Source organism: Dioscorea cayenensis, chromosome 9, assembly GCF_009730915.1.
Source record: "Dioscorea cayenensis subsp. rotundata cultivar TDr96_F1 chromosome 9, TDr96_F1_v2_PseudoChromosome.rev07_lg8_w22 25.fasta, whole genome shotgun sequence".
Lineage (NCBI taxonomy): Eukaryota > Viridiplantae > Streptophyta > Magnoliopsida > Dioscoreales > Dioscoreaceae > Dioscorea > Dioscorea cayenensis.
In genome coordinates, this window is record NC_052479.1 from 29,154,828 (window position 1) to 29,169,279 (window position 14,452).

The window sequence follows — 14,452 nt, forward strand, 5'->3', positions numbered from 1 at the left end:
CTTCTAATTCAAAAAGATATCATTAATTCAACATTTTAAATAGTTAAAAGATAATTCCGAAATTATGTTAATTAAAGAATACAATTTGATTGGTCAACCGTAATCTAATTATCCAAAATATGTAACTAAATTAAATAATTAAATTCACAAATTTAGTTAGTGTCAAAGATGTATATACATAGTATGATTTATATATGGTTACCTAGAAAAATATCCAAGCTATAGAATCCACTTGGACACTAAAATCAGAATTCGAGCAAAGGCCCTATAACAAAAACATTACACATTGACTTAAATTTCAAAGCTTAAATACAAGCAATAAACATAGGCTAATAATCGTCAATACTCTAAGACACTAAATAGGCAAGTCTCAAAAGATAATCTATAACAAAGGTCAACCCTGCAAACAATATTAACCGGTTGCCAACAATTTAATTACTATTCACAATAAGGTTGTACAATGAACTAATTCTTATAATAACAAGCAAGGAACTTTTTATAACCAACAATCACACACACACACACACACACACACATATACACACACATTAACAATGGGATGACAGAGTTGGAGAACAATTCCAGCCCTCCGTTAGATATATATATATATATATATACATGTAAATGAAATACAGAGCTTCAACCTAAACATGTAATGCATTCAATGCAAAGTATGATTACTCTTGACCTTAACAATAACCCTATTGGCTAACCTACACTACCTTTTGAAAAGAAACAAAAATACAAATGATTAGATTATTTTCCAAATTTTCATGGTCCTGCATTTCCAATGACAAACTAGCTAAAAATACATCTTCCCATCAAATCATTAGTCCACAACGTAATCAACTACCAAGCTAACATCAATATATAATCCTCGGCAAAAAAACTTCATTCCGCCTAACTCCCCATGAAAACCCCACTTTTCAAACTTTTCCTTAACAAACAAGCACCATAAATCAACGACCAGTGTATTGGCCATGGCATTTAAGCCCACATATAAGCGCGCTAGCACTACGGGGGCAAAAGCTACTCTCCTCCCATGCGCAATGTTGTATGCATCATAAAAACTCCCGGTCTAATCACCTTGCAATTACCCGGCATAATAAAAAAGCAAATCCAAAGTGCTATAAAAGCGACTAAATCTTCTTTGTAAACAGGCTTTGGAGGGGATTAGAAGCCGACCTATAACGGGAACCATGTCTTGACCTATTGGTCGGCTTCTAATCCCCTCCAAAGCCCGTTTACAAAGCAAATTTAGTTGCTGTTATAGCACTTTGGATTTGCTTTTTTATTATGCCGGGTAATCGCAAGGTGATTAGACCGGGAGTTTTCTATGATGGCATCTAACATGCGTATGAGAAAGTAGCTTTTTCCCCGCAGGTGCTAGCACGCTTATAGTGGGCTTAAATGCCATGCCAATCACGGAGAGAGCCCTGGATTTTTCTACCACAATATTCCCTATTCACTTCTTGTATGCTTGGGCTGGTTATTATTTCTGGAGCATATATCTTAAGAGGAAAATAGACAATAATACGTCAAGTATCCCTGGGTTGCTGAGAATACCCAAGATGTTGCAATTTATGAATTTTACCGCAACTCCGTTTATCAATCCTATGTATGTGAGGAGATTCATCAGTCATGAAGGCAACTTCATATCTCGTCTTTTCTTGTTCATGCATCATAATGACGAGGTAGTGCGAGATTCCAAGTACCTAGCTGGGCTCAACGTATTGGATTCATATACCATGGAATATGTGATAAATCTTCGTTGCGGAGTTCTTCCACTTCAGTGTGCAGGAGATCTTTTTGCATAACCTTACAATCCGCACCGATTTGGGCGTAAATTTGGATACGATCAGCATACTCCAGCGTATATTGATGTTCCTAGGAGGGCTTCCTCTCTTAGAATTCTTGCGGGATATTGGCTTCATCTTTCCCGTCAGAAAACCTCTACTCATTCTACATCCATGAGCATAACAAAGAAAGGAGACTTATACTTGTCTATGCACAGAAATGGCTGAAGACTGTTGAAGCCTTTTTCTAACAAAAGTATTCATTGTTGATCCAAGATGACTTCAGAGACAAGAGAGCCATTAATAGGGAGCGAGGGCAATCTTCGAAGAGTTACAGATTTATCAACGAGAGTATATTCATTGATCATACTGACCCTACTACTGACCCAGTTGTCACATCAAAGCGGCAAAGAACTGAAAGTATGTCAACTTTATTTATTTATTTATTTATTTTTCTATTTTTAGTATTTTTGATAACAAAAGAAAAATCAACTTTTTCCTTTATTTCTTTTCCTTCAAATAAAATTTTTTTTTTTTACAAAAATCATGAATTTTTTTTCCTTTTCTTTTACAACCTCCTTTTTTTAAAATTCTGAATTTTTTTTTAATTTTAATTTTTTTCAATGTTTTTTTTAAATTCCAAAAAAATCTGATTTTTTTCGATTTTCATAAAAATTATGATTTTATTTTATTTTTTTTATTTTTTTTCCCGACTCAAAGTCAAACTTTGTAATTTCACACTTTTTATTTGACTAGGGATATGTATTCTAGTCCAAGACGACCAAATAATTTATTTTAAAGAAAAAATCCAAAATCAATTAAGATTAGGACATTTAAATTTAAATCCCAAACATATCCATGATTAAGATATATATGAATTTTAATTAATTTGGGATTTGGGTTCTAATAGGGTATTGGATCCTATTAGGACATATGTTATATTATTTATATATAAACAAATGCCTTTTTTTACACTTTGATGTCATACCATTGGGCTATAAGATGCAGGATATTGAACAAGAGACAATTAGAATGATGGCAACATACAAGGAAAATAAATCCAAGAGTTGGATTGTTTTGTTCATGTACTTTGCCTAGCTGGTTGTGTTAAATGCTTGTCTTTCTTAACACTGTGTTTGTGTGTTGAAGCTCTTGACTGCAATGATGTTTAACCATGTTCAACTCTATACTCATCTATGTCAAAGTGGTCATATACCAGCCTCTCTAAACTTTCAGGCATTTATTGTATTCGTTTGAAATTGTTATACTTTTTGTGTTGAAGGCTTGAAGATGAAATGGACCATGGCTTGCTATAAAAAAATGATGAGAAGCATGCAAAAAAATATATAACATAAGAAAAAAAGAAAGAGAAGCATGCATGACATAAATAATAATAATAATAATAATAAAATGGAGAAATGAGAAGCATGCATATATGCTTGACATAAAAAGAAATATAATAATTAAAAAAATTCAAAAGAATAAATACTCACGGGCATCATAATTTAAAAGAGCGAGCCCCACCTTCGTACATGGGACGAAAATGATAAGCTTGGACTTATCTCAATGCATAAAAAAAACCATGCAAATAAACAAATAAAAAATAATAATACAATAAAAATATATGAGAAATGATACATTACAGTGATGGGAGAGAAAGAATGAGAAGCATTAAATGTGTCTGATGAGCATGCCATGCATGCATATGGACATGATGTAAAAATAAATAAAAAAATCATTATATGCATGCACACGTGCATGCATATGCACATGATAAAAAATAAATAAATAATAAAAATGATGAAATGAAAAATGAGAAGTGTGCATGCTATATACTCACATGCCCTCTATAAAAATAAATAAATAAATAAATAGAACCCACTATGATAACTGTGGATTAAAAAAAAATCTGGAAATGATATGCAAGTAAACTGATAGCAGAGAAATATGCACTGCTAATCTCAAAGCAGCGACAAGGGTGCTTATCCCGAGGTAGTGGCTAAATTTATCTCAAGACAGCAATGAGATGTATATTTTAAAGCGACAATACAACATGCAACGTGGTGATAAAGCACATGCAGTGGTGACTTATTCATTTTGAGACAATGATATAAAAAAATTGTAAGGCGGCAATGAGATATACATCTCAAAATGGCAATGAGGCACGCAACGCTGTGGCAAGGCACAGGCAACAGCGGCAATGATATATGATATATATATATATATATATATATATATATAAAGAAAGTCATATATTGACATATAAATGATGTATTGAATATATGTAATAAAATAACAAAATTTATAATTCACAAATTTTTTTGCCTTTTACTTTGTATTTTTTGCCCTTAATCGGAGGTTCCCAAAATACTATCTGGGGTAATTAATAATAGAGGCTTGCCTCTATTAAGAATGGAAGAACCCACAAAACAAATATGATATTAGTGCTTCTATGTTCCGTCTGGTGTCTTCTTCAAAGACATGATGCCAGTTCGACGCATATTTTCGATCCCACATTTTGTTAAGTTTTATTCACAAATTTTAAATATATCCTTTTATCATGAGTTTAGTAGGGATTCATCTCCCCTGGTTCTAAAACCAGGGGACTCCCAAGTCCTCCAATTGCGGCTTGACACACGTCACCATCAGATGTTGCCACGTGGCTGCAAAACTCACCCATATGGATGACTAACGCCGTTCCGTCTCTTTGACAAAAGGAAATTGAAAAAAAAAATTAACTTTGCCTTCACTTTCTTCTTCTTTTTCTTGGTTTGCAATGGGTTTCATCTTGAGAAAGCTTCTATGGGGGAGTTCGAAGGTCAGCAAACCGTTCCGTCCTCCTAGTCGTCATTGTCGTGGGATCAATGGCTCGGGTGTCGACTCTAGCGAAGTACAAATTGGTGTCTCTCGGCCACCAATCCGTTGGCAAAACCAGCAGCATCACCCGCTTCATGTATGACAAGTTCAATAATACGTACCAGGTTTTGCTCTTTATCCTTCCCTCCTCGATTGGATGATGATTTCTTTTTTTCATGGATCTGATATTTTTAGGGTTTCATTTCTTCACTGTTTGTTGGATCCCGATTCCCTCCTCGAATGGATGATGTTTTCTTCTTCATGGATTTGATATTTTTAAGGTTTCATTTCTTCACTCTTTGTTGGATCCGGATTAGTTTCTGATTCCTTGAAATTTTGTTTTCTTTTGATCGAGAAGATTGAGGACGATCTAGGGTTCATTGTTGATCATGTTTTGGTTGCTTTTGGATTTTTAATTGGATTTATTTATTGATCTCTGAATTGTTATTATTTATGAAATAGTTGTATACTTTAGTCTCCCGGCATGGATAGCAAGGGTGGATTATGTTATCATTTATTTTATTTTTGTATTTTTTTAATTATCAGATCCATGAATATCCAAACAAAATTCAAATTTTTAGATTTTATTTTTGTATTTTTTAATTATCAGATACATGAACATCCAAAAAAATTCAAATTTGGTAGATTTTATTTTGTATTTTTTTTAAATTATCAGATCCATGAACATCCAAAAAATCTCAAATTTTTAGATTTTAATGCCTTTGTAATTGTCTTGTTGCAGAGCAATGTAACTCTGTTTTATTTAACCCTAGTATATATGATTTCAGTAATTAAATTGGAAAAGTTTCTTGATTGAAAACACCATTCTTAGACATGATATGCCATCTCTATGATTTGGGAGCTTTAATTTTTTTTAAGACTGGCGACACATTTTTTCTGTTGTTTGGTGCAAGAATTCTCTTCATCTAGTGTTATGTTTTGCACCATGTGTAATTCTTATTCTGATGATACACAGGCTATCATTGCCATTGATTTTTTTGTCAAAGATTATGTACCTTGAAGACCAAACTGATGGATTGCAGCTTTGGTATGGCCAAAAGCATCTCTTCATTATAGATCTGCAGACTTGCTAATGAAATCTAACTTGAGGAGACTTCTTCATCTCCCTCTTGTCAAAGCAAGTGTGAATCCAGCATGGTGTACATATATTGAGTTATTCTTTGTGTGATGAATGATAATTACAAGTTCAAGAAAGCATTGAATTTTTTGTCAATTGTGTACACTCAAGTGCAACCTTTGTATTTTTAGCTGAATTATCTCAATAAAAATTTTGCAAAAATTCTGATGTATGTGTGTGGGAATGGGTTGACTTGGGTTGTTATGTTTGGTCATATCTAATTTTGTTGTTGTTACTAACTAATGAAACTAATTTTGTTGTTGTTACTAACTAATGAAATTCACAATGTTTTTAGTTGAATTCTATCAAAAAAATTCTGATGTGTGAGTGTAGGAATGGGTTGGCACATCAACCTATTGGATTAACTATTGTTGGCAGATTTAATGGAAAATAAATCATAATTGCAAGAATCCAATTGCAACTGAAGTAATTCAAAATTAAACATCTCAATATCACTGCTATTAACAAGCTTTAAATTTAATTACACTAGCAACCTGCACCAAAATCCATTTCTGCATTCTCCATTGCCAAACACAACTATAGCAAGTTACTCAGACAAGATTTCTTAATAAAAATTGCAAGTTGCATTCTTCAATATAGCCACCTGCATACAAGTTGCATTCTTCACTATAATTGTTGACACTCATACCTACATAAAATCAACAATTATCAATAAAAACATATAGATAACTGGAAATACTTAATAAAAATGACCAAATAGAGTAATTATAGCCACCTGCATACAACCCTTAACTCCTTAATAAAAATCAATTCAGTTTTTCTCTTCTAATGGTGCACCTGCAAGCCAACAAAAAAAAACAATTTAACAAAGAACCATAGCCACCTGCAAGCAATAAAAATCAATTCAATAAAAAAAAAAAATCAATGACCTATTGTTTTTTTCTTCTTCTTTTGTTGCTCTAACGCCCCTTTTATTCTTTTAGTATTACGACCTCCACGACTTGGCTTATATCTTATAGCCAATCCTTTGGGACCAAAATACTCACAACAAGAATTCAGATTGCATATATTATCTGTTGATAGACAATCATCTCTCCCCAAACGAGACATCTTCACAATATCTTTCACCTTCACATCAAGCACAAAGTAATGGCGCACAACCTCTTTATAAGCTTCTTCATATTCAGATGCTTCTGAAATTAATTTCTGGAAACGATGGCACATCCATGTATCTCTTGCTCTTTGCCACCCTAGGGTCTTCTTCTGTTGTGGTGGTTACAAACATGCAAGTATCCATATCTCATGCTTTCCTTGTCCACCTTTTTATTATGTACTTATCAGGAAGAAAATTTTTTGATTTACATCTAAGACACGCAACATGTGCATACAAGGAATCCCTGAAAATTCATACTTTTTACAACTACATTCAATTGTTTCAGTTGAGGAGTCAAATGTCACTAAGCTAGCATATCGGGGTGCATCAACATGAACTGCCTTGTAAGTCTTCAAATTGTTTGCTTCGCTTAATAATTCAACCATCACATAAAGGATCTTATTGTGTTCATCCTTCAACTTCTGAAAAATACTCGGAGTATACATTTGCACCATTTGTCTCAAAATTGGGCACAACTCTTTTGATGATATTTATTGATCCATCATCTTATAATCCTCTTGAAGCTCTGCATACCGCCTATCTTCAAGAACTCTCTCAAACTGTTCAAAAAATCTTGCCACCCCAAGTTTTGATGTCAAATAATTCCTTAGTACACCATTGAAACTCTCACTTCTTTGGGTGCTCATCATGTTTCCGCAAAAAAAATGCCGACCATATACCATTTCCCACTTTTTTCTTTCTTCAAATAATTTCATAAGCCATGGGTTTTCTCTTAAGTTGTATTTTTCAAGCAAATTTTCCCATGCTTCATGAAAAGATGCTTCATCTTCATAGTCATATATAACCTGTTGAAATGCAACAGCAAAAGAGCGCATACCAGAAAATACATGTGCCAAATGTTTGGCTGCATTTTGGTATATATGCCAAATGCAAAGCCGATGATGAGTAGTTGGTAAGGCTATGAGTATTGCTTTCGCCATTGCAGCACTCTGATCAGTTAGAATAGTGGTCGGATGCTTCCCATTCATCACCCCTACAAATGTTTGAAATAACCAAACAAACGACTCCACATTCTCTTGATATAGAAGAGCTACACCAAAGACTATTGTTTGACCATGATTATTGATCCCAACAATGGAGCAAAAGGCCTGTCATAATTATTTGTTCGATAAGTAGTATCAAATGTAACTACATCACCAAAAACTTCATAATCAGATCTTCCTTTCCCATCAGCCCAAAAAATGTTTGTAATCATTCCTTCATCATCAAACTGCATATCATATACAAAAAGTGGGTTTTTAACCCGCATCTTTTTGAAATATTGCATTATCACTTTATGAAGACCCTTCTCTACTTGTTTCTCCATTTTTTTCCCCAAATGATTTTCAATATCTTTTTTCATAAAACCAACATTCGACTGACCTCCAGCCATCTTGTTCAGCAACTCATATATTTCTGTTGGTGTAAGTCCTGCCTCATAAGCTAATTCGACTTGTGTTGCTTGAGCTTCACTAATTTTTCGGTGCGATTGTAACATATGTGCAAACTCTTTACGTGCGAGTTCATGATTGTGTTTCCCTTCAAAACTTGATACTGTAAACATCCCGCTATCTTGTCTTGAAATTATCATATGAGATAAACAACATGTTCGTGTCTCTGCCCGATGAATTTTCAAAGTCTCGTATCTCTTGTCTTCAGCACGTTTTCCTTCTTTAGAACAACAAAATCTCCTACAAGTTACCACACCATCTTTGTTTCTCTTAACCCACCCTTTCCTTATGCTAAATCCAACATTCAATGCATATGCATTGTAAAATGTATATGCTTCTTCCTCAGTACCAAAGGTTTTACCCAATTTGGGGATATTATCACAAAGATCATCACCATTCTGTTGGAAAAAAATAAATTCAGTTATTTATTACTTCATAATTATAAATTTTATGAATGTAATTACAGTAATAATTAATGGTAAACTAACCTTCTCATTGTCATAACCACATTGGTTCACATTTTCCTCTTCATCTTCAAGTTCTATCATATTTTCCTCATCAAAAGGACTAATGGAGAGTAAAATATTTGTAAAACTAGACCCATTTGGTTCTGTTAGACTTAGTTGATGCCTTGAATCCTCTCCCATACCTAAACATTAAAAAATATCCAAAATCATTAGATCTTTACAAAACATCCAATTAGATATTTACAGAACCCAAAGACTCCACAAAATTAAAATTCTAATTAGTAAAAATCACATCATGGAATTATATAAACATACTAATTTTCAATCTTGAGTTGATTTTGTGATGGAAATATTTCCTATGCTCAAACTGAAGCTCTATCTGCAGGACAACTGGTTTGGAGCAAGAGATTGAGAGTTTCCAAAAGATGTTGGCTGCAAGTACAAGAGATAATTAAGCATAACCTTCAAAAGGAGCTTTCTAAAGCTTATAGGTTTAAGGTTTGCCTACATCTTAAGCTTATTGTTTCTTTTGTTGAAATAATTCTCATATCATGTCTTCCTATTGATTTTGCAGAGCTAGCTAGCCAATTTGCATGGTCTAGAGGTCTTAAAGAATGGAGATGGCTGGACTAAGGGACAAAAAAAATTTCATATATAATCTCCATTCCAAAACACAATATGAAAGCAAACAAAATACAAAAATATAAAAAAATCATGCAAATATCCAACAATGAAGTTTCTACATACCTCTAAGTTTTCAATTCAGTCCCACACTCAAATTCCAGAACTAGGATTCACTTCAGTCCCACACTCAAATTCTAGAACAAGGATTCACAACTTCTGAAATTTTGGAGGCTTGAAGGAAAGAAGATGCAAAGTGTGAAATGAAACTAGGATCCCACAAAAATTTTCATTTCCCGCCCTTACTACATCATTCACTGTTCATCAAAGGGACAAAATGTTGACGGTGTTTTCCATCCATGTGGATGAGTTTTGCAGCCACGTGGCAACATCCGATGGTGTCGCGCATCAAGCCACAATTGGAGGACCTGGGAGTTCCCTTGGTTAAATAACCAAGGGAGGAGACTCCGTTTAGTAGTCATCTCAAATAGGTATTTATTAAAATAAAATCTAAATAAATTTATTTTTTATTAAATAAATTAGAGGGTTTATTCTAAAATTCATGAGTGAGAATTACAAACAAATCTAAATTTTGATAAAAATATTTATTTTGATATATTAATTAATTTTAATTGTTTCTCTTAAAATTTACTTATTGTTATAAAAAAAATTTAAATGTATTTTATTATTTAAAATTTTTGTTAATTAATTATTTTAAAACTTGTAGTTCTCCCCCTCTATATAATTTGTGGCTCCACCCCTGCCCTTTTGCATACACTACTAAAAGATATTATTACATATTAAACAACTAAAATCCTGTGCATATATATACATATCCAAAAATATTTGTAATAGTTATTAGTAATATTTTTTGCATATATTATCCTAAAAAAGATTAAACCTAATTTATTAATTCCATCTAAATACTAAAAATCTTTAGTAGTGATTAATTTAATATTCTAGCATATATATTTTTAAAAAATTTAAGCAAGTTTTATTCATCAAATTTAGATAAAACTTAACATTATCATGTTAGTTTATGAATTTAAGTAAAAATTCTCATTTTATTAGTATAAAAAAATACATATTTACATAATATACAGTATATTTTTTTAATCTAATGTGCGGTGGAGGGGTATTTTTAAGAAATATACATAATATTTGATTTTCTTGATTGATATTTACGTGAATTTTCAATGATAGTATACAAGCAAAAATAAAAATAAAAATCCTTATAAATCATAAATATTTAAATCCTTTTTATATTTTTGTTTATTGGACTTTATAGAAAAAAACATTTTCAAAAACAATTTATTTTTAAATATTTGTTAAAAAATATTCTAAACAAAATCATTAAACTTATTATAGAATTATTATTTAGCCTAAAATAATCATTTTGTTAAAATAATTATTTTTTCAAAATTTTATGATCTAATATTTCGAAGAGCTATATAATTTTGAGATTTAATAGGGTTATGTATGTAAAAAAGACTCAAGTTTTCTTGCTTTTCAAATCTTTTTTCTATCTCACCCCTCTCCTTTATTTATATTCATCTCAATAAACATCTCTTCTTCATCAAAACCCCAAATCCCAAGACCCTAGGATAGACCTCGAGATTTGGATCTAGAAATCATCCGGCGGTGATTCTGTAATACCCTGAACTTTTGGATACATGTTAAAAAATATATTGAGGGTATTACTACAGTAAGATTTTTCTACAGAGCAATCTTGTTGAGAAACCCCAAGTGGGAAAAATAAGGACCTAAATGTGAAAGTTTCTAAAAAATTTTGGGTTAAAGAGTAATAGAAAAAGGATGGACATGAAATGTTTCTGAAAACCAAAGACTGAAAGGTAAGGCGGCATGGATCTTTTTGAAATATTGTGTTATAATTCAGGGACTGTTGTATAGTTTGTAAGGATCTTTTGGAAATACTATTTCATGATTCAGGGACCATTGATGAACTTTTCAGGAACCTTTTTGTAAGAGATTGTATTTTCAGGAACTAACAGTAAATTTCGGCAGATAACTTAAGTTGAGAAAAATCTAGAGTTTGATGGTTTCATCTCCTTCTTCTCCTTCATGCTGCTACAGTAACCCAAGAAAAAAAAAAGAAATGAGAAGAAAAATGAAAGATTTGAGGTCGAGGATTGAGATCGTCGAAAGCTTACTAGAGAGACGACCTTGCTTGGTAAGAGTTTTTCTTAGTGTATTTTTCATGAATGAATGTATGTTTGCATGTATATATGTGTATTTGATGGATTTGATGAAGAAAAATGATGGATTTGAGTAGAAAAACATGTTTAATTGTTGTAGATGATAAGTGTTTGAAATTGTTTTGAGAAAACCCTCGTAAACATGATGAAATTGCTTGAAATGGAGGATGAGATTTTCGGTTTACTGTAGTATTACTGTAGCACCGAGATTAGGATTTAGTTTGGTTAATTAAGTTGATGATTATGATGATTAAGTTGCTAAAGATGATGGTTGAATTAGAATTGGTTGGGTTTAGCCAAATTGATTTGGTTGGATCAAACCAAGTTGGAATTGATTTGGTTGAGTTGAATTGACGTGATTGAGTTGGGTTTAATTTGGTTGAGTGGGCTTGATCAAATCAAGTGAAGAGAATTTGATTTGGTTTAGTCAAGTTCATTAAATGGATTGAAGCTGGGTTTGGATGAGAATTGGAGTGGTTGGGTTCAATTGAATTGATTTTGGTCTAAGTTTAATCAAATCAAGTTGAGTGTGGTTGGACTTAGATTGTTTGGTTAAATTGAGTGGGTTAAAACTGATTTGGGCTTGGTTTGGATGTTAGGCTGAACCAATTCAAGGAAAATTTGGGTTCGGTTGAACCAAGCTGGTTCAACAGATTTTGTATAAGAATTGGAGTTGGTTCAAGGCTAGTTGGCTAGATTGAGGTTGGTTCAGTGAAATTGAGTTTGGTTCAATGAATTTGAACTTGGTTTAGTGGAATTGAGGTTGGTTCAGAATGGTCTAGCATAAATTGGGTTTATTTAAATGCAATTGGAGACCGGTTTAACTATACAAGGTTGTGTTTTAACTGATTGGAGTGAGTGGGCCTAATTAGAGAGTCGGTTATTGATTTTTTGTATTTTCTGTTGGGATCAATTATGTTTTTAGTTGTCGTATTTATTTATTTTATTCTGTTCTCATGTTAGGTGTTGATTAGGCTTGGGAGGGAGTTCCAAGTCTAGTAAGAAAACAAAGGGAGACCAGGTGAGTTGATAGTGGCTATTATTTAAATTATTGGATAATTATTATTATTTTGGAAATAATTATTTAATTATTATTATTTTGAAATAATTATTTAATGGCTAGTATTTTGGAAAATGTTTGTTTAATTATTTCATTTTATTATGTTTAATTGCGTATACTGTTGGAGTATACTTATATTTATTATTATTTATTTGCCGTTGATGTGCCATGTCGATCGTATTGATATACATGATTTTGTATAATTATATGTGATTTTCAAATAGTGAAAATACATGAATATATGATTTAATTATTTGGTTCATGTGTTTATTTTTTATGGTTACATATGCTTTGATTTGGAATGAATTGTGAAACCATGTGAGCATATTAAAATGTTTTATCGATATTGTTTGTGGAATTGGTTTTCATTCCTGGTATAGAAAATGGTATCATGGATCTGGACTTTACTGGTTTATGCATTGTTATACTTTTGGCATTGGCTTTCTGGAAAATAATGTTTATTTTCGAGATGTGAATGCTTGTCCTAGATAAGGATCTTGTGATATGATTTATACCGATTGTATTATTGATGTATCTACTTGATGGTTTGGACGGTGACGGCAGGCTAAGGCCCGACTACTGCAGTAGTGGATCCCCACGGTCCAGCCTTTAGAGGTGGCGTGGTGGACCTGAGTGTTAATTTCTACGAGGGTCAGTTCAGGTGGGAGCGTAGAGCCCTAACTGGATATTCATCGGGTAACCGGGGTCACCGACAGGTGAACCGATGGGTCAACGTTAAGGACATGAGTTCCTTGACGGCTCTGAACCTAGCCGTGGCCACGGTGAAGGTCAGAAAGGTTTCTAGACCATGTTATGCTGGATGAGTGTTGGGTATTGTTTTATTTTGAATTTGAGATTTATGTTATTTTGAATTGTGGTGAGGGAACGAAGTCAGTTGTCGCTCTTAGGAGGGCAGTCCCTCACAAAATTTGTGTTTTTAGAGAAATCCGATTTGATGTTGATTTATGATGAATTTATGTTTCAAAAGCTCTTTAAAGTTGTATTTTTTTCTAAAATTCTGGTATTTGTAAAAGTTGGGAAATTATTTGAGAATTGATGGAATTGATGTTTATACACTTTATGTACACTACACTTAATTATTTGAAATTATTGAGCCACTATCGACCAACTGAACGTGCTATAGTTGTAGGAGCAGGACCCTAGTAGACCACTGTTCGACTATAGAGCTAGTCAAGGTTGAGTCCAAGATTGTAATGGGTCTCATACTTTTCTTTCTATTTGTTGTTGTCGTAATCTTGTAGCGGTTGTACCCGCAAATTTGAGTAATTATATTTGTTGTATTTATGTATTTGAATCCTGTAGTTGGTGTAAAGTTGTAAATTGTAATCTGTAAGTCTGATTTGGTTTTGAGGAGCGTCAGTTTCCAGTTAAAAAGGAATTTTTAACTGATGGGTGCCACATTTAACTCGGTAAAAGGGTGGGTGTGACAGATTCACCGTTGGAGGACGATCAGGGGCTCTTGGTCACGGTGGCGCTCGCCAAGACGGCGGCGAGGTTGTCGTTTTCCATCGCCAAAGAAGCTCAAGAAGGAATTCTTTTGAAAAGGTCCATGGGTTTTTTGAAATATGTTTTCATATATATATTTTGCAAAAACAACCCTTTATTTCCTGTTATATATGGACGCTTATATAAGTGGGAAGTATCCCATTGTTTTCATCATGGTTTTGATTTTTTTTTAAAAAAAAAAAATTTATATGAATTATTCTTAAAAA

The 14,452-nt window shown here is 32.8% G+C and overlaps 1 protein-coding gene across 1 annotated transcript; it reads right to left on the bottom strand.

Annotated features, from left to right (window-relative positions):
- Nucleotides 1-7,395: 7,395 nt before the first annotated feature.
- Nucleotides 7,396-8,468, bottom strand: LOC120268652 (protein FAR1-RELATED SEQUENCE 5-like). The gene is made up of 2 exons (XM_039275958.1): nucleotides 8,058-8,468; nucleotides 7,396-8,013 (listed from the first exon to the last, which is right to left on the bottom strand). The coding sequence occupies exons 1-2, from the start codon at nucleotides 8,466-8,468 to the stop codon at nucleotides 7,396-7,398; spliced, it is 1,029 nt and encodes a 342-aa protein (XP_039131892.1).
- Between the last annotated feature and the right edge of the window lie 5,984 nt (nucleotides 8,469-14,452).